We start from the raw sequence: 21,481 nt of genomic DNA, 5'->3' as shown, positions 1-21,481 counted from the left end.
CCATTGCGGAGCACAGGCTCCGGATGCGCAGGCTCAGCGGCCATGGCTCATGGGCCCAGCCGCTCCGCGGCATGTGGGATCTTCCTGGACCGGGGCACGAACCCGTGTCCCCTGCATCGGCAGGCGGACTCTCAACCACTGTGCCACCAGGGAAGCCCGATAGTAGTTTTTATATTTATGGTCTTGGTTTCTTTAGACCCATTTATACCATTGAGACCTTTTGCATTTTTTAGCTGGTCTGCTTAGTAAGTGAAAAATAGGTTATACTAACAGTGTGGTGAATTATATGCTGATGAATTATAGTCTAATGGTTCTGTGGACGAATATGCTTTCCTAGAGTTTGTCTGCTTCTGCCAGTATGCATTTCTTCATTCTCCCAAATAAAGATGTTTTAGTGGTGCAGTATTCATGATTCTGTATTTGTCTCCATCATTACAGGTTCATGTCAGGGCTGGCCTTTTTCATGGTACCGAACTCCTGTGTAAAACCATCGTAAGCTCAGAGATATCAGGGAAAAACGATCATATTTGGAATGAACCACTGGAATTTGATATCAATACTTGTGATCTGCCACGAATGGCTCGATTATGTTTCGCTGTTTATGCAGTTTTGGATAAAGTGAAAACGAAGAAATCAACTAAAGCTATTAATCCCTCTAAATATCAGACCATCAGGAAATCTGGAAAAGTGGTAATTATATACTAACTTCTGAAAATTTTTTATAATGGACTAATAACAACATAATGGAATAATTTTAAAACTTTGAAATAATAGAGTAATATAAATGAAATTATGTCATATAACTTTTGTCCCTAAGAACTGATTTCTAAAAAAGACAGTAAGTCTCCATTTTATGTCCTTGTCATTTTTCTTTTGGCAACTTTATTTTAGTATATGTCATACTGTAAGTGTTCTATTATAAATGTAATCCTTTTTAGAAAATAGTTTAAAAAGAATGAAGAGATTTAAAATATTACAGGTCCACAGTCCTTTAACTGAAGTTTCAGGTGCCAGATATGTTTGAGAATTCAAAATTTTATGCATTTTAGAAAGATCATAGATCACTCAACACACCTTGTAGGGTCTGGGACACAACTCTGTAATCAAACACATCAGTTTCTAGCAGTGAAATATATGAATATTCACACTAAATGAGACAAATGAAGGCTGTCGTTTAGCTTCATGTTATTTCTGGTCATGTTTTACTGTTAAATGAGTTATGAACAAACCTTTAGTTGTCAGAGTTTCTTGGACTTTGAAATTGTGGATAAAGGATGGTGAACGTGTTCTTATGTTCCATTTCATATTTTTATTCAAGTCTTTTTAATTTTCTTCTTTATGGAACGTTTCTTTTTGGAGGATGGAGACATGAATTTTATGCATTTTAAAAAGTCTGGTGACTATATTTATCTACATGAATTTGTATCCTTTTATTCTTAACATGAGAATATAAACCTTTCCTCTGGTTATTATCATATAGTTTTTTAAAAAATGAATTTTATTGTCTAAAAAGTCACATAAGAGTTATTTCCTTAGTTTTTTTCCTCCACTGATAGAGAATTTTACTCAGAGTGTTCAAGTATTTATAGTTTTTTCATAGACTGTGACCAGATTAATTAGTCTGAGTGTCTACATAAAAGTCCTATTAGCTTGGTGCCTCCTTTTTAGAAATATAAATAAATTCTACAATACCTAGAGACATTGCCTTCTGCTAAATTAAGATTTATATAGACTGAAAGATCTTAAAACATATAATCTAACATCGGACATATTTTCTTGAATCATTAAAAATTCCTCACCATTTGCAATGGCTGCACAATAAATATTCTACTTTTTGGATACTGTATTTTATTCTGGGACATTAATTGGCTTTTAGGATTTTTTTTAACCATTATAAAGATGTTGAACATCTTTCCATGTACATCTTGTTTTTATATTGGATGGTTTTGGAGGAAATCATCTAGAAAGCTAGAAACTTCTAGAACTAACATTATTGAAGCAAAGGGTATGTGCGTGTTCACACCTTAAAGTTTATTCTTAGTATATTTACGCAATGGTATCTTTTCAACAGGATTATCCTGTAGCCTGGGTAAATACGATGGTTTTTGACTTTAAAGGACAGTTGAGATCTGGAGATATAATATTGCACAGCTGGTCTTCATTTCCTGGTAAGATTTACATCCTAATCCTTAGTGTTAAAGAATAATTTTTGGCATGTGGACTAGTTAACATTTTTTTATGACTCACTCTTTTTTCAGTCCAGTTAAGAAACCATATTTTTATTGTTTATTCTAAAACAGATTTCCCAAGATTATTTTAATATACTTAAAAGTGATTTGTATCTGAATATATTTATTTTGATAACTGTTTTCTCACTTTAAATGTTTTATTGTTACAGGTTTTTGAGACATTCTTCTAAGGAACAATGTCTTCTTTATAACAATCTCTGTGGTTCCTAGTTGTACTGAATTTCTGCTTCTGCACTAGAAGGAACATTAACTAACATGGAAAGGATAGTAAAGACACTTCCTCTTTAGTTGGCGTTATCTTGAAATTTGAGCTAAGAGGAACACCTTTCATAAGCCTATATTTGTCAAATACTACTCAGAGTATCCCTGTGAGGTAGATGGCTTTGTCCCATTTTATAGATGAGAAAAGTGAAGTTCAGCCATAAGTCAGTCTTACATAATTGGTTCTTCAAACCTAGGATTTGTGCAAAAGATTGCCTGACTCCTTCCATTGTTCCTACTGCTTTCCCAAATGTGGGAAATTTTCAGTGTTATCTTTGCATTATAATAGTGAGGGTTTTTTTTTTGGTCTTCATAGTTGGTTAATATATATAGTAAAATTGTGCCCTTACTTGCATTTAAAAATTATTTTGTGGGTGACAGACATTTAAAAATGTTCTATTTTAGTAGCTGCTACCTGAGAAATTGCTTTTGGATAATCAGTTATCCATGAACATATTTATAAACTGCTCATATCCTAGCATTTTATTTGTGTATATTCTTTTATTCCTACCCTTTCCTGCATATACCTCCAGTAATTTTCACTAATCACATTATTCCCCAAATATAGGAGAGCAGTGTGCTCTTCTTAAGAGGAACTGTAGTTTCACAGTTAGAGTAAAAATTATTCATTTCAGCAGTAAACTTTTTTGAAAATCTTAATTTAGACTCACACATGTTCTCCAAAATCAGTAAGCAACTTAACTGATATTTTTAGAAAAATTGACAATTTTTTGCAATTAACTTGGCATATCATGGACCTGAATTTATCTCTAACAAAATGTTAGAGATGTTTGTTCTGCATGTTTGGTTCTAGAATTCACATTTATCCTAGTACGAGCAAGCCAGAAACACAGGAACTACAAATACTCTAATTTCTAGAGTACCTAGGTCATCATTAGAAGGTTTATAATCACATTTATTGGTTGCTTTTGTATTTCCAGAATTCTTCATGTATATAGAAGAAAATACAAATATAAATTTCTACTTTTCTCCCTATTCTTAAATAAAATAGCATATTCTGTGCAGTGTTCTGTTCTCCATATGTTTGGGGCAGATAATACTAAATTGGTACACTTGACTTTAGATAGGTTGCATTTAATAGGACTAATAAATATAATGCTACTAGATAGCACAAATATAGGATATTAATTTGCTGAGAAATCAGCTTCAGAAGTGTATAAATTATGAGAATTCCTTCAGTCCAGGTCAAAATGGAATCCGTGAGCTGTGAGAGTATTAAACAAGATAAGCAAAGGGTTGATTAAGGAGCTGAAACTTGTAAATATTGGATGGGTCAAAAAAGTGCCTTCGGTTTTTTAAGTAAAAATAAAAGATACATTTTTCATTTTCACCAAGAACTTTATTGAACAACATATTCACCTTTTTGTTCCACCACCGTCTGCCATTTTCCAGGCAACTTCATAATTCCATCTTCCCCAAACTTTTATCTTTTTGAGAAAAGAACTGTTCCAGGTGCCTTTTACAGTCTTCCGGGGAATTGAAATTTTTTCCATTAAGAGAATTTTGTAAAGACCAAAATCAATGGAAATCCAAAAGTGCAATATTTGGCGAATACAGCTGGATGAATCAGAACTTTCCAGCCAAGCTATAACAGTTTTTGCCTGGTCATCAAAGAAACAGTCAGTCTTGTATTATCCTAATGGAAGATTATGCGTTTTAGATCAGTCTGTTGACTAATTCCAGACGCTTTATGTCGAGTGCCGCTTTCACTTGGTCTAATTGAGAGCAGTACTTGTTGGAATTAATTGTTTTGTTTTCCGGAAGGAGCTCATAATGGATGACTCCCTTCCAGTCCCACCATATGCACAACATCACCTTCTTTGGATGAAGACTGGCCTTTGGTGTGGTTGGTGGTGGTTCATTTCGCTTGCCCCACGATTTCTCCCATTCCACATTGTTGTACAGCATCCACTTTTCATTTCCCGTCACAATTTGTTTTAAAAACGGAATGCTTTCATTACGTTTCAGTAGAGAATTGCATGCGGAAATATGGTTAAGAAGGTTTTTTTTGCTTAACTTACGTGCAACCCAAACATCAGAGCAATTCACATAACCAAGCTGGTGCAAATGATTTTCAGCACTTGATTTGGATATTTTGAGTATGTCGTCTCTCTCTCGTGTGGTATAACGCTGATTGTTCTCAATTGATGTCTCAATATGATAGCTATCAACTTCAGCTGTTCCACCCGACCGCAGAGCATTGTCCAGCGAGAAATCTCCGACATGAAAGTTCGCAAACCCCTTTTGACACATTCGAACCGTCAATAGCACCTTCTCCATACACTGCACAAATCTTTTTGTGTTTCAGTTGCGTTTTTACCTTTCTTGAAATAATAAAGCATAATATGCTGAAAATGTTGCTTTTTTTCTTCCATCTTCAGTATTAAAATGTCTACACAAAAATTCACCAATTTTGATGTCTTTTTTTACATGCACGCTGATATGACAGCTGTCACATACAGTCTAACAAAATTGTTTCGAATGAAGTTAAAGACAACTAAGTGCTATTAGAGCCATCTTACGGAAAAAACTGAACAAACCTTTTGGACCACCCAGAACTTTGTAAAGATTTTCTAGCTTTGGGAGATAATTCTCAGTGTGCATACTACCTGGACATTAGGCCTGGACGGAATGTACTTTTATCTTTTATTTCCTTAGGAAGTACAAAAGGACAACTGTGCAAAAAATCAGTTATAAGAAAAGAGAAATTAGTTTGCAGAGGGGAGACTTTAGTTGTACTGCTAACTCTTGTTTTCTCAGAGTTTAATGTCTCTTCAACAGTTTACTTCTCTGTGAAATGAGAAAGTTATATGAGCTCTAGGGTTTAAGATAACATTGAAATTCTGATTCACATGCCCAGTCTGTGAATGGAACATATTTAGGGTGGTAGAGAAGAGGAAGGAGTGCCTTGAAGAATGTCACAGTTGGTGAGGTTAAAGAAGTACCACTTGGATGGAATGTTTGAGAAACTACCAGAGAAGGTGTTTAACTACATCAGCAGTTATGAGATCATAGAGGAACATTACCAACATTAGGTTTGTCAAAAGGAATGTTATTAATGACTCTCAAAATATCAGTTTGGGTACTGTGATGACCATGGAAATCAGAACATATGTGATTAAGAAATTGATATATAGTGATGAAATAATAAAAATTCCTATGGACCACCTAATTTTGCGGGGACGAGAGCAGTTCCAATTTTTTTTTTTTGTAGATTGAGAATACTTGAACACATTTGAAGAAAGAGGTGAGATAGCTATTAATTTCTGTTAACTTTTTCATTTTAAAGATGTATATAAACTCATATTCAAATTTTGTGCCAAGCATTAAGAAAATTAGAGGCTTACTGATACTGTCTGCCAAACTTCCTTAGGTGACACACTTCTAAAGTAATGGATTGAAATCCATTAAACTTTTGTTTTAGTTTGAAAAACATTTCCTAAGAATCAAAATTATTTGCATGTTTTAGATGAACTTGAAGAAATGTTGAATCCAATGGGAACTGTTCAAACAAATCCATATACTGAAAATGCAACAGCTTTGCACATCAGATTCCCAGAGAATAAAAAACAACCTTATTACTATCCTCCCTTTGATAAGGTAAGCTAATTATTTAAAGGTCCACTGTGTATGAAATAATTGGATTATTAGTTCTCGGCTCTATATGTTTATCATTTAAGCGATATATGTCTTTCTCTTTCAAGACATCAAATACATTTACATCTTGGTTCAGTGGAAAGACCACTGAGCAGGAAGCCAACTGTATTTAGTACTGGCTTTATCACTGACCAAGTGAGACATGGCCCCTCTGGAGTTCAGATTCCTCATTTATAAAATGAGGAAATCATAATTGTTCTCTGAGGTCCTTTTCAATTACAGGGGCTATAAATGCATTCATATGTAACTCTAATAAACATGTGAAACGTGCCCAGCATGTTGGTTCAGATTAAAGACAATCACTACTGTGTTAGAGTTGGTATTCAAAGAACAGATTATTTATGTTGAAAATATAGTAAGACCTTCCTAAGGTGCTGTTATTTTTGTAGAATCTATAGCAAGGGCTTCTATTTCTCAACACATTTCCTTAGTCTACAAGCTGCATGTTTTGGGGATATGGAGAGTGTCTGGTGGGGTTGAAAACTGGGCTGTGATCATTTACATGTTAAGAGAGCTGAGCTGTCTTATGTTGTACCTTCAGGTTTGGCCTCTTTGATTCAGGTATGATTGATGCTGATTTTCGTGAGGAAATCTTTGAGCAAATTCTCACATAATAAACAGGAATTTTATTTGATTTACTTAATCCATGTGAGACCAAGCTGCCTTTAAAAATTGGTATTATACTAAAATTTCAGCTAATCTACCTATACACTTAATTGTGTTTAACATTCAGCACTACCAGACCTATACAGAGTAGATTTTAAATATAGTATGTAAATTAAATTAATGTAACTCAGATGTTTCTTTACTTTCAATTTAGTTGAATTTTATCCACGTTAGAAGTAATTTTTCATTTCATTTTTTAAAAAATGTTCTTCCGATCAGTAATATACAACAAAATTAAAATTTGTGATTATTACAATAGTAGAAATCTCACATGTCAAGAGCCATATACGTTAGTGTTACACAGAGTAGAATAAGGTACATTTTGATGCATCCATTACATTTCTGCTATGGCTTTATTCCTTAGAATAGGAATTTATCCATAAACTATAGCTACTTGTGATACAGTTAAAAGTCCAAGCTCTGACTTTTTTTGTGTTCAATTATGGTATGTGTTTAGCAGTCATTTATAGTTTCTTTTGGATCAAATGAGGTGCTTTTTGAAGTGTTTTTACAAATATAACATCTTGGCCAAATTTAAGTATTTTTAATTTAATATTTCAAGATAAGTCCAGTTTCTTTAAAATGTTCTGTTTCAGCATTGTTGTCAACAGAGTCGTCTACAACTGGCCACTAAACTTTCCTTTTGCCTTTCTGATCCCTTGGAGAGTCTGTCTTTGAAGATCTACTTGGGATGGAGATTTTAGTCTTTAAATATGTATAATATATTTATATTTATTGGTTTTCTTTTAATTGTACAATTTTATATATGATCATTAAAAATATAATGCAGATATAAAAAGTGAAAGTTACTTGTATTTTTATTTAACGTTTTTTGCTGTACTTGTATACATTTTGCTTTTCAAATCAACTTTTATGGTTATTGCTTAATTTTATTAAATATAATCTCATTTTATCACATAACAACCTTATGAAATAGGATGGAAATTACCAGTACATTTTACACATAAGGATTCAATTAAATTATTTGTAGAGAATTAGTCAACTCAGTAACTGGACATGGATCTTCAGATTTTTTTACCTGCTGAGTCTTCCCAATAGACTAGTGGGTTCCCCATCTTTTCAAGAATCAGAGCCTCTTTTGAACTTAATGAATTTAAAAAATATTTTTAGGTTCTCCCTTGACATTACTTCTACTTTTGATATGTTAATTCAGAAGAAAACATGACAAATGACAAAAACTTATTCTTTGTTTTGTAACTCCTACATAACTTTGCATTTTCTTAACCAGAAAATATTTACCTATATTAAAATTTTGTTCACATATACAAGCCACTGCTTTTTTTATCTATAGACAATCCTAGTGTACCCTGGGAGTTAACAGTCCTTTATAGTAATACCATTGCTTCCTGGTTGTCAAGAGTTTGAAGACTGGGAATCACTGCATAATACCATTTTGCATTTAAAATTCATGCTTATGTTATAAACCATAGAAATGCCAGATCATATGTAGCTCCTTATAGTGTATGTACAAGTGTAGTAATTTACACTTAAAATTTTATGAATACAAGAGCCAAATTTTAATTTTCTTAATTTTTTTAAACAGATTATTGAAAAGGCAGCTGAGATTGCAAGCAGTGATAGTGCTAATGTATCAGTAAGTATCAAGGTTTTAAAATAGCCCTTATTACAAAGTTGTGTTCATTATTAGTTACCTTCATGTCATACAGGAGACCATACTCATATGCAAGAACAGTCTGAGTGTGCGTGAGTATGAACATGCTAATATTTTGTTAAATGGCAGCTGTTTGTGGTTGGTCTGTGTTCAGGTGGTAAGCCCTTTTCTGATACAAGCACAGGTTCAGCAGGTAGTCTGTAAGGGATGCTATGACACTTCATAGATTAACAATACCATCTTTTTAAATATTATTCAGTTGAATGAGGAGGCTGTAATTTTCTTTATTTCCCTGATATAACAGAGCAGGTATATTCAAGGCAGGTTTCACAATGCTGGGGACCCAGATTTCTTGCATCTTGGCGCTCTTTCATGTTAATATGTAGTTTTTGTCTCATGTAATATTGGTGCTTCAGCTTCCTACATTACTACTTTCCAGCCCACAGGAACAGGAAAAGCAAGACTGGAGGCCGTACCCATTCTTTTTGAGGATATCATTAATATGCTTCCTTTCTGCTCACGTCTCATTAGCCATAACTTAGTCATATGGCCATACCTGACTATAAGTGAGGCTTGTAAATGTAGTCGTTAGCTGGGCAGTCCTGGGCTTGGCTAAGAGTGAGAGATTGTAGTTAGTAAAGTAAGAAGGGGAGAATGCATATTGAGAGACAAATAGCAGGCTCTGCTACATACACCATTCCCATAGTTTCTGCCCAAAGACTACAAAACAGATTACTTTATTTAGTTTACAATATATATAATATTTCTACCATCTATATTTTTTAATTTAATTTTTTGACGTTCACTTTAAGACTTGGCTGAGTTTTCATCTGTTTTTTTCTTTTCATGTCACCAGTTTATAACTTTCGAGTGACTTTAGTAATGCCATTCTATATAGAATGGTAATTAGATAGAAGCCAGGAGGCAAATGGAGATAATGTATATCCTTTTGTTATTTGCACAGAATGAAAGCACTATTTAATGTTGGTTAGTTGGAGAAACATCTGGCCCAGGCTGTCTTCTTTTTTTGTTTGCTTCCCTTTTATTCTTTTTTTTTTTTTTGCGGTACGCGGGCCTCTCACTGTCGTGGCCTCTCCCGTTAAGCAGCGCAGGCTCAGCGGCCATGGCTCACGGGCCAAGCCGCTCCGCGGCATGTGGGATCCTCCCGGACCGGGGCACGAACCCGTGTCCCTGCTTCGGCAGGCAGACTCTCAACCACTGCGCCACCAGGGAAGCCCTTGTTTTCTTTTTTAATTGAAGTATAGTTAATTTACAGTGTTTCAGGTGTACAGCAAACTGATTCGGTTTCATATATATTTATATATATTTTTCACATTCTATTCCATTATAGATTATTACAAGATATTGAATATAGTTTCCTGTGCTATACACAGGAAACTATAGTCAATAGTTTGAATATAGTTGATTATTTTATATATAGTAGTGTGTATCTATAATCCCAAACTCCTAGTTTATCCCCTCCACCTTACCCCTTTGGTAACTGTATGTTTGTTTCCTATGTCTCTTTCTATTTCTATTTTGTAGATAAGTTCATTTGTATGTTCACTTAGTATGATAATCTCTAAGTTCATCCATGTTGCTGCAAATGGCATTATTTCGTTTTTTAAAAAATCTATTGAAGTATAGTTGATTCACAATGTTGGGTTAATATCTACTGTACAGCAAACTGATTCAGTTATACATATATATACACATATTCTTTTCCATTATGGTTTATCACAGGATATTGAATGTAGTTCCCTGTGTTATACAATAGGAATTATTTCATTCTTTTATGACTAATATTCCATTGTGGCGTGTGTGTGTGTGTGTGTGTGTGTGTGTACGTGTGTACATGCAAATACCACATCTTTATCCGTTCGTCTATCATTGGACATTTAGTTTGCTTCCATGTTTCGGCTGTTGTAAATAGTGCTGCTATGAACATCGGTGTGCATGGATATTTTCAAATTAGAGTTTTCATCTTTTCTGGATATATGCTCAGGAGTGGAATGGTTGGATCATATGGCCACTCTATTTTTAGTTTTTTAAGGAAACTCCATACTGTTTTCCATTGTGGCTGCACCAGTTTACATTCCCACCAATAGTGTAGTAAGGTTCCCTTTTCTCTACACCCTTTCCAGCATTTATTAATTGTAGACTTTTTGTTGATGACCATTCTGACTGGTGTGAGGTAGTACCTCATTGTTGTTTTGATTTGCATTTCTCTAATAATTAGAGATGTCGATCATCTTTTCTTGTGCCTGTTTCCATCTGTACGTTTTCTTTGGAGAAATGTCTATTTAGGTGTTCTGCCCATCTTTCTATTGGGTTGGTTGGTTGTTTTTGATATTGAGCTGTATAAGCTGTTTGTATATTTTGGAAATTAATCCGTTGTTGCTTGCATCGTTTGAAAATGTTTTCTCCCATTCTGTAGGTTGTCTTTTCATTTTGTTTATGATTTCCTTTGTGGAAAAGCTTTTAAGTTTAACTGTGTCCCATTTGTTTATTTTTGCTTTTGTTTCAGTTACTCTAGGAGACAGATCCAAAAAAATATTGCTCAGATTCATGTCAGAGTGTTTTGCCTATGTTTTCCACTAGGATTTTTATAGTACCATTTTGAGTTTATTTTTGTATGTGGTGTTAGAGAATGTTCTGATTTAATTCTTTTACATGTAGCTGTCCAGTTTTCCCAGTGCAACTTATTGAAGAGACTGTCATCTCCATTGTGTACTCTTGCCTTCTTTGTTGTAGATTAATTGACCATAAGTGTGCGGATTTATTCCTGAGCTTTCTGTTCGGTTCCATTGATCTATGTGTCTGTTTTTGTGCCAGTACCCTGCTGTTTTGATTACTGTAGCTTTATAGCATAGTCTGAAGTCAGGGAGCGTGATTGCTCCAGTTCCATTCTTCTTTCTCAAGAATTGTTTTGGCTTTTCCACAGGCTGTCTTCTGCTTTACCATTAGAGTTCTCAAAAATTTCAGTAGCCTTTCATTGCAAATTATCTGCTACTACAAATACTTTAAGAGTACAGTTGACCCTTGAACAACACAGGTTTGAACTGTGTGGGTCCTCTTAAACACAGATTTTTTTTCATTAAATAGGTACTACAGTACCACATGATCTGCAGTTTGATTGAATTCATGGATGCAGAACCTTGGGTACAGAGTATCAACTGTAAAATTATACATAGGTTTTCGACTGTGCAGGTGGTCTGCATCCCTAATCCCCATGTTCAAGGGTCAAGCGTAGCTCTCTTTAATGAAATAAGTTTATTATAAGTATACACTTACCAGCTTGTCTGGCAATTACTGAAACATATAATTACAGTTTAAGAAATAACACTTATATAGGCCTATCTTCATTCTCATGCCTATTTTTAGTTACCTTTTATTAGTCTTAATATTGCTCCTTGAACATCAGAAGCGTAAATTAATTTTTATTATTTCTGCTGTGCTACTGCTACCTTACCTAAATCAGAGAGTTCCCTCCTTACAGACAATGCAATATTCTTGCCCAGATTTTTTTTTTTTTTTAAATAATCCCATGTTCAAGACCTTCTTTGTGGTATGTGGGATCTTTTTTAGCTGCGGCATGCGGGATCTTTAGTTGTGACATGTGGGATCTTGTAGTTGCTGCATGTGGGATCTTTAGTTGTGGCACACAAACTCTTAGTTGCGGCATGTGGGATCTAGTTCTCTGAGCAGGGATCAAACCCAGTCCCCCTGCATTGGGAGTGTGGAGTCTTAGCCACTGGACCACCAGGGAAGTCCCTCTTGCCCAGGTTTGATGTACTTTTTTTTTTTTTTTTGGTGGGTACATTAATAAATCGTGTGAAACCAAAAATGAAAGTTTTTAAAATAACTGCCACTTACCTTTCTCGCCCAGAGATAACTATATAAACAGTTTAGCTTTGTGTGTAAACATCTATATATTTTAAAAATATATGAGATCTTTATATATGTAGTTTCGTCCTTTTTCATGTAACGAATTTTATGGATCTTGTCATGTCTGTATGAAGAGCTCCACTGCTCTCTTTATAAAGCCTTGTTTATATTTCATGGCATTAATTATTGGTAGCCATTAGTTATTAAATATTCATACCTCTACTGATGGATGTTTTGCTTATTTCTAATTATTTTCCACTGAAGCTGTGTTGCAGTGAATACTTTGTACATCTTTATATACATGTCTGTATTTTGTACGATGGATTCCTAGAAATGAAATTATAGATTGAAAGGTATGTCCCTTTTTAATAAGAATTCTGCCAAATTGCATACCCTAAAAGAGTTAAAATTTACAACACACCCACACTGTGAACATAAAAATGGTGGCACATTATTTTAACTTGCATTCTTTTCTTATTAGTCAGGTTGGAGTTTGTTTCTTTTTTCTTTTTAAAATTTTATTTATCTTTTAAAAGATTTCTGTTAATTCCTTTTTCATGGCTATAATGTCACCTTAGTTCTCTCTGAGGAATTAAATAATCTTGTTTTTGAAGTGGTCTTGCTTCTGCTTTTGACATCTATCTATCTTCATATGGGTTTTTCTCAATATTTGGTGATTCTTAGTTTAGCTCTTTTGTACATGTGACTCCCTGGTTGTTTGCTTATTCGCTGTAATCTGTGTTCAATATCTGTAAGACTTAGGGTAGACTGTGCTGAAAATGGGTCTCCTGTATGAAGATTTCCATACCTTCTGAGATCAGGTGGCTCCTTATGACTCAGTACCCATGCTCCTCACCTCAGTCTAGGGCTGATCCCATTGCTGTTTCAGCTCAGCATAAACAGAGCAAGGGGCATGCCTGACCAAAGCAGCTGCTCCATATGCAGATCCTGTGATAACTCCCCTGACGATTCCCCCTGGCCTCCTCTCATCCCTTGTATCCTCTGATTCTGAGCCGGAATGCCTCATGGAACTGTGTGTTTCACTACCGCTTGAATCTCAGCAGATCTGATCCCTGATGCTATCTACTTTCTCTCATTAAAGGATTCCTATGTTATGCATTTTCACTTGTATCCTAGAACTGTTACTGATTTATATTTTTATATTTATATATTTATTTATTTATTTGGCTGCGTTAGGTCTTAGTTGCAGCCCACGGATCTTCGTTGCAACATGCGAGATCTTTTGTTGTGGTGCGGGCTTCTCTTTAGTTGTGGTGTGCGGGCTCAGTAGTTGCAGCATGCAGGCTTAGTTGCCCCACGGCATGTGGGATCTTAGTTCCCCAACCAGAGATCGAAACCGCGTCCCCTGCATTGGAAGGTGGATTCTTAACCACTGGACCACCAGGGAAGTCCCACTGATTAGTATTTTTAAATACTTAAGGCACTTCATGGTCTTTTGAATGAAAGGAATGAAGAGAACTAAGTTCTCATTCCACTGTTTAATCCACTTTCATGTATATGCCAAGAGCATGTTACATTCCTTAATAAGATCATGGTAAGTTGACTTGTTGAATTGTGTGTACATTTATAGGTATATATATATATTAAACATGTATACATATAATATGTACACACATACAATTTATTTTTGAATTTACCAACACTTACTAAGGAACTTAAACCTGCTCTTGGAATTAAAAAAATTTTTTTTAATTGTGGTAAAGTACACATAAAATTTACTGTCTTAATCATTTTCAAGTGTACAGTTCACAAGTGTTAAGTATATTCACAATATACTTAAAACATTGTTATGCAATTGATATCTAGAACTTTTTAATCTTGCAAAATTGAAACTCTGTATCCACTAAACAATTCCCCATTTTCCCTTCCCCTCAGACTGTGACATCCACTGTTCTACTTTCTGTCTCTATGAATTTGACCATTCTAGAAACCTGATATAAATGTAATCATACACTATTTTATCTTCCTGTGACTGGCTTATTTCACTTAGTGTAATGTCTTTAAGGTTCATCCATGTTATAGCATGTCAAAATTTCCTTCCTTTTTAAGGCTGAATAATATTCCATTGCGTGTATGTACCAGATTTTGTTTATCCATTCATTCATCAATGGACCCTTGGTTCGCGTCCACATTTTAGCTATTGTGAATAACGCTGCTATGAACATGAGTGTACAATATATTTTTGAGATGTTGCTTTCGATTCTTTTGGGTATATACCCAGAAGTAGAATTGCTGGATCATATGGTAATTCTATTTTTCATTTTTTGAGGAACTGCCAGTGTTTTCCACAGTGGCTGTACCATTTTACATTCCCACCAACTGCAAAAGGATTCCAGTTTTTCCATATGCTTCCCACTACTTCTGTTCTTTTGATGGTGTTAAGCCTAATAGGTGTTGGCAATTTTTTTTTTTTTTTTTTTTGTCTGCATCAAGTCTTAGTTGCGGCACATGGGATCTTTGTTGCTGTGCACGGGCTTCTCTCTAGTTGTGACATGGAGGCTCCAGGACACGTGGGCTCTGTAGTTGTGGCGTGAGGGTTCCAGAGCCCATGGGCTCTGTAATTTGCGGCACGCAGTCTCTCTAGTTGAGGCTCATGGGCTTAGTTGCCCCCATGGCATGTTGGATCTTAGTTCCCTGACCAGGGATCGAACCTGCATCCCCTGCATTGTAAGGTGGATTCTTTACCACTGGACCAGCAGGGAAGTCCCAGTGTTGGCATTTTTTTAAACAGGTGGTTGCCAAGGATCGTGGGTCTGTAGAATAGAAAAAAATGTGATCTTTGTGAATTATGATTATTGAATTGGCAGCTTTTGATCTTCCTATCCAGTGGTTCTCAACCTGAGGCTGTTTTGCCTTCAGTGGGGCATTTGGCATTGTCTCAAAATTTTCTTAGTTATCTCAAGTCATGGGAGGTTGTTTCTGGCACGTAGTGAGTAGAGTTCAGGGGCTGCTAAACTGTCTACCATGTACAGGACCATCCTCCTACAACAAGATAGCATGGGGGCTGAGAAACCAAATCTTAATGGCTGGCTTTTGTTAATGAAGATGATGACTCAGCCTTTAGTTCAGAGGTTCTGGGGATCTACCTAGAATGTTTTCTTAGTAGAATGATTTGGGGTCTTTACAGCCTTCAATTTTAGGGAAGGAAAGAGCAAACATTTTTTTAAAAATTTCAAACTCACTGAAAACTTGGGAGAAGTGTACAAAGAATTCCCATACAACTTTCATCCAGCTTCCGCAACAGTTAACATTTTACCACATTTGTTTTATTGTTTTGAGTGTGTATATTCAGTTCTTTCTGAATCATTTGAGATGAGGTGGCATACATCATGACATTTTATCCTTTAATTCTTCAGTGTATATTTCCTAAAAACAAGGACATTCTCATAACTAACCAGAATCAATTCATAAAAATCCGGAAAATAATATTGATAGAGTTCTGTTGTCTAATTCACACATTCCATTCATATTTAGCCAGTTGTCTCAATAATGTCCTTTATAGGTCCAGGATCCAACTCAGGATTACTTGTTGCATTTCTTTAACGTGTGTCTTTAGTTTTCTTCATTCTAGAATAGTTCCTCAGTCTTTCCTTATCTTTAACGAACGACTCTGATGTTTTTTAAGAATACAAGCCGGTTACTTTGTAGAATGTCACTCAGTTTGGATTTGCCTAATGTTTTGTCATGATCAGATTCCAGCTATGCATTTTTAGCATAAATAGATTGAAGTGGTAGTTTGTTCTTACTGCATTTCACTCAAAGGCAAACAATGTCAACCTGTCCTATTACTATTGACGTTAATTATTATCACTTGGTTAGGATAGTGTCTACTAGGTTTTTCTACTGTAAAGTTAATAAGTAAGTAGTTTGTGGGCATATTTTGAGACTAAGTAAACATACTGTTTCACATCTAACTTTCACCCACTTGTTTTAATATTAATATATCTTGCCTGAACCAGTATTATTACAGTGGTTTGCTGTGCTGATTTTCAAATTTATTTTCCTTTTGGATTTGTTAGTTGACATACCATAGGCTCGAGGTTTTTCTTCTCCCCCATTTATTTACTTACTTAAAAAAAAATATTGGATTTGTGATTTCTGTTTTATTTAATGACTTATAATTAGTAACTGTCATTAATTTTGATGTTCAGATTTTACCTAGATTTGGCCAGTGGCAACCCATTCATGTTCCGTCTTGAGTCTTTTTGACATGTCTTTATCATTCTTTGAGCGTTTCCTTCTTTCTGGTACAACAAAGTGTTCCAAGGCTCATCTGGTATTTTCTCTACCCTAGCTTTGGATTCAGTCATTTTTCCCAGAAAATCTGATTCCTTTTACTTGTTAAAAGTATTTAGAATCCAAGTTCTGGGCACTGGGTATGCTTATTACCCTTGGCATGCAGTTGCATCTAGGCCTTTTCCTGAAACAGAACTAGGTAGTATGTGTTTGACTGCATACTATTTGAGCATATATAAGCACAGAGATATATTTCTTTGTCTGTTAAAAACTATGAATCCAATTTGGATTCACCACCACAGGATTTTTTTCTAGCCTCTGCCTTAACATATTTTAAATTACCTTTTCTGACAGTGAGAAGTCTGGATTCCTGTGAACCTTAACATATTTACTTATTTGCTCAATCCTCTGTAATCAATCTCCCAATCATATAAACATCTTCTCAGTCTCTTTCCCACCAGCCCTGACTACATGGGCTGTCTCATCCCCAGCTGTGTGTTGGTCAGTCTGGCCAACACATAGTTAATTCCATCCTTGACAAGCACATGGCTAACACGCTGTTTTGAGTTTCTAGCCCCTCTGAATATGACAGATGAGTTTTCCAGGCCCACCACCCCAGTAAGGAATGGGAAAGAGCCATAGTCTTTTTTTTCATTTGCTTATGGCAAGATATATATGTTGTGTTTTATTTTGGTTAGTAATCACTATTATATCATAATGTGTATATAATTATGAAAAATCTAAACATAAAAACAAAGCAGAGAATATAGGTGTTAACTTTCATTGCTTTTTACCACTATTTTAATGCAAGCATTTTAACATGTGTGTAAGTTCATCAGTTACACTACAGTGTAATTTTTCATTGCTGATTGTTTTGAGTTTTGTAAAAGGATGTAAGATTCTGTGGGTTTTTTTGGCTTACTGCCACATTTCTGGTAGTTGTTTACCTTGGATTTATCCAGTGCTGTGCTTTTCATAGCTCAGTAAACAATCACACTACAATTATACAGCTAACCCCCTGCTCTTCCCTCTTCATTTATTCCTAGGTCTTCAGGATATTTACTTACAGTAGGTCTGTAGCATCTAATTTTGATCCATGAAATTACAGTAGTCTGCTAGGTTTTGCGCTATTTAACCTAACAGCAGTCTGCCTTTCTCCGGCATGAACAATTTATACTTTTTGTTGTTTGCAGTAACAGGTTTCACTTTTATATGTAAGTGTAGGAGTTACATTTTCAAATTCTGATAACTTCTTATGATCATTTTGCAAAGAAAAAAGAAACTCAGTCAATTTTGTAAAATAAAGCATACCTTTTTAGATTGAGGCTCTGAATATAAAACTGTAATCATACATAGAGAGAGAGAGTATGTGTATGTGAGAGAGAGTATGTGTGTGTGTGTGTGTGTGTGTGTGTGTGTGTGTAAGACTTTATTTTTGCTAAGAGCATTTTAGACTCACAACAAAATTGGGAGGACCGTACAAAGATTTGCCATATATCCGTGCCCCTGCACATGTATAGCCTCCCTCATTATCAACATCACTTACCAGAATGGTACGTGTATTACTAAGGATGAATCTACATTAATACATCATAACACTCAAATGTCCATAGTTTACCTTAGGTTTCATTCTTGCTGTTGTGCATTCTATGGGTTTGGGCACATGTATAATGACATATATCCATCATTATAATATCATACCAAGTAGTTTCTCTGCCTTGCAAATCTGTGCTCTGCCTATTCATTCCCTCACCCTACCTTCTATCCCTGGCAACCACTGATCTTTTTATTGTCTCCATAGTTTTGCCTTTTTCCAGAATGTTGTAGTCAGCATCATTTTACCTGTAGCCTTTTCAGATAGGCTTCTTTCACTTAGTCATATGCATTTAAGGTTTCCTACATGTCTTTTTGTGGGATGATAGCTCATTTCTTTTAGTGCTAAATAATATTCCATTGTCTGTCTGTATTACAGTTTATCCATTCACCTACTGAAGGACATCTTGGTTGCTTCCAAGTTTTGGCAGTTTTGAATAAAGCCAAATAAACATCCATTTACAGGTTTTTGTGTGGGCATAAGTTTTCAACTCGTTTTGGTAAATAGCCAAGGGGCATGATTACTGGATTGTATTGTAAGAGTATGTTTAGTTTTGTAAGAAATCGCCAAATTGTCTTCCTAAGGGATTGTAGTATTTTGCATTTCCGCCAGCAATGAATAAGAGTTGCTCCACATCCTTAGTAGCATTTGATGTTGTCAGTGTTCTGGATTTGGGCCATTCTAATAGGTATGCAGTCATATTTCATTTTTGTTTTAATTTGCATTTCCCTGCTGACATATGATATTAAGCATCATTTTATATATATATTTTTGCCAACCGTATATCTTATTTGATGAGGTGTCTGTTCAGGTCTTTAATCCATATTTTTTTGTCTGGTTGTTTTCTTGTTGTTGAGTTGTAAGAGTTCTTTGTATATTTTGGATAACAGTCCTTTATCAGGTATGTCTTTTTGCAAATATTTTCTCCCAGTCTGTGCCTTATTGTTTCATTCTCTTGACAGCGTCTTTTGCAGAGCAGATAATTTTAAATTTAATGAAGTCCAAGGTATCAATTCTTTCAATGACGGATTATGCATTTGGTGTTATAGGTTAAAAGTTATTGCCAAACCCAAGGTCATCTAGATTTTCTCCTGTGTTCTTCTAGGAGTTTTATAGTTCTGCTTTTCACGTTTATTTTTATCTAAATCCGGTAGTGTCGGTCCTTCAGCGTTGTTTGTTTTATTTATTTATTTTTTGCGGTACATGGACCTCTCTTGGCTGCGTTGGGTCTTCTTTGCTGCGTGCGGGCTTTCTCCAGTTGTGGCGAGTGGGGGCTACTCATCCTTGTAGTGTGCAGGCTTCTCATTGCGGTGGCTTCTCTTGTTGCAGAGCATGGGCTCTAGGCGTGCGGGCATCAGTAGTTGTGGCTCACGGGCTCCAGGGTGCAGGCTCAGTAGTTGTGGCGCACAGGGTTACTTGCTCCGCGGCATGTGAGATCTTCCCGGACCAGGGCTCGAACCCATGTCCCCTGCATTGGCAGGCGGATTCTTAACCACTGCACCACCAGGGAAGTCCTTGTAGTAAGTTTTAAAATAAGGAAATGTGAAACCGCCACCAGGGAAGTCCCTCAACCTTGGTCTTTCTTCTTCCATACTGTGTTGACTATTTTGGGTCTTTTGCCTTTCCATATAATTTTAGAATCAGTTTGTTGATATCCACATAATAACTTACTGGGATTTAAATTGGGTTTAAATTGAATCTGTTGATATTAAGTTGGGAAGAACTGACAATATTGTGATTGTCAGTTCATGGATAAGAATATTGACAATATTCTTATCCGTGAACATGGAATATATCTCCATTTGTTTAATTCCTTGATTACTTTCATAAGAGTTCTGTAGTTTTCTCATATAAATCTTGTATGTATGTTGTTAATTTCTTACTGTTTCCTTATTTTGGGGTGCTAATGTAAATATTATTGCATTTTTAATTTCAAATTCCGCTTATTTATTGCTAATACATAAGAAAAGGATTTACTTTTATATATTGACCTTGTATCCCACAATTGCTGTAATTGCTTATTAGTTCCAATGGTGGTTTTGTTGATTCTTTCATATTTTCTACATAGACAATCATGTCATCCTAATTATTTTTACATATGCATATACTATTTTGAATCTCACTACTTTAGAAAATTAGTGATATGACTTTTATTTATTTTAATGTTTATATGAAATCCCAGTTAAAATAATTTCAAGTACAAAATAATATGCTAATGGAACATAAATCCTTACAGAATCTTGTCAGATAATTCTGGAGATTTTTTTGTGAGGATGGGGGATAAGGAAGGGATATGCTTTCGCCTAAATGGTTTAGTTTTTCTTTAAGTATGGGGAAATGTACCTTTTTCTTTTCCTTTTCTTTATTTAATAAATTTCTTTTATTTATTATTTTTGGCTGCATTGGGTCTTCATTGCTGCGCGCGGGCTTTCTCTAGTTGCAGCAAGCAGGGGCTTCTCTTCATTGCGGTGCGCTGGCTTCTCATTGCAGTGGCTTGTCTTGTTGTGGAGCACAGGCTCTAGGCACGCAGGCTTCAGTAGTTGTGGCACACAGGCTCAGTAGTTGTGGTTCGTGGGCTCTAGAGTGCAGGCTCAGTAGTTGTGGCACACGGGTTCGTTGCTCCACGGCACGTGGGATCTTCCCAGACCAGGGTTCGAACCAGTGTCCCCTGCGTTGCTAGACGGATTCTTCACCACTGCACCACCAGGGAAGCCCCCCTTTTTCTTTTAATGTTAGTGTAATTCAGAGTCTGGATCCAAAATATAGTATGGTCCATTTTCTTTATTTTAATATATTCTTATAAGGATTGGGAAAGAAAATGGGATAACTGTATTTTTTTTATGTTTACTTTTAGCCAAGTTTCAGTCCTTACTCTAAATGTTTTAATGCCTCAGAGCCAAGAAGGCACCTATTAACTTTTTTTAAAACTATAAATTTGGTTCATCTTTGATTTTGCTTTTTTCTTTATAGAAATTAAAAAAGGAAGATGAGAAACTCAGTTCAAATAATGACTTCTTTTTAATCCAAATTACAATTCTGCCACCTAGTGTTTGCATACGGATTTTTTAACAGTATTCTTTTTTCTTTTAAAAAACTGAGAATAATTTTTTCCTTCATCCTTAGCTTACTAATTTAATATTCAGTTTAGTAAAAACTTTAAAAGGGGTATCCAACTTTTTACGGAATTAGATTGTTAATATCTCAAATTTTAAAGCTCATAAATTGTTGAAAAATTCATGGTGTAGTTAACCCTTG

The 21,481-nt window shown here is 35.3% G+C and overlaps 1 protein-coding gene across 5 annotated transcripts in view; it reads left to right on the top strand.

The window, feature by feature from the left end:
- PIK3CB (phosphatidylinositol-4,5-bisphosphate 3-kinase catalytic subunit beta) overlaps positions 1-21,481 on the top strand; it is a 195,775-nt gene that overhangs the window by 124,607 nt on the left and 49,687 nt on the right. For all 5 annotated transcript variants that reach the window (XM_027091692.1, XM_027091695.1, XM_027091693.1 and 2 more), the window contains 4 exons: positions 439-690; positions 2,072-2,168; positions 6,001-6,131; positions 8,419-8,469. In XM_027091692.1, the coding sequence (XP_026947493.1) occupies positions 439-690; positions 2,072-2,168; positions 6,001-6,131; positions 8,419-8,469 (531 nt within the window). The remainder of the gene's footprint in view (positions 1-438; positions 691-2,071; positions 2,169-6,000; positions 6,132-8,418; positions 8,470-21,481) is intronic.

Source organism: Aethalodelphis obliquidens, unplaced genomic scaffold, assembly GCF_003676395.1.
Source record: "Aethalodelphis obliquidens isolate GAN/ISIS:26980383/991018 unplaced genomic scaffold, ASM367639v1 scaffold72, whole genome shotgun sequence".
Lineage (NCBI taxonomy): Eukaryota > Metazoa > Chordata > Mammalia > Artiodactyla > Delphinidae > Aethalodelphis > Aethalodelphis obliquidens.
Note: the sequence above shows the minus strand (reverse complement) of the source record. Positions and strands in the feature narration are given on the sequence as shown.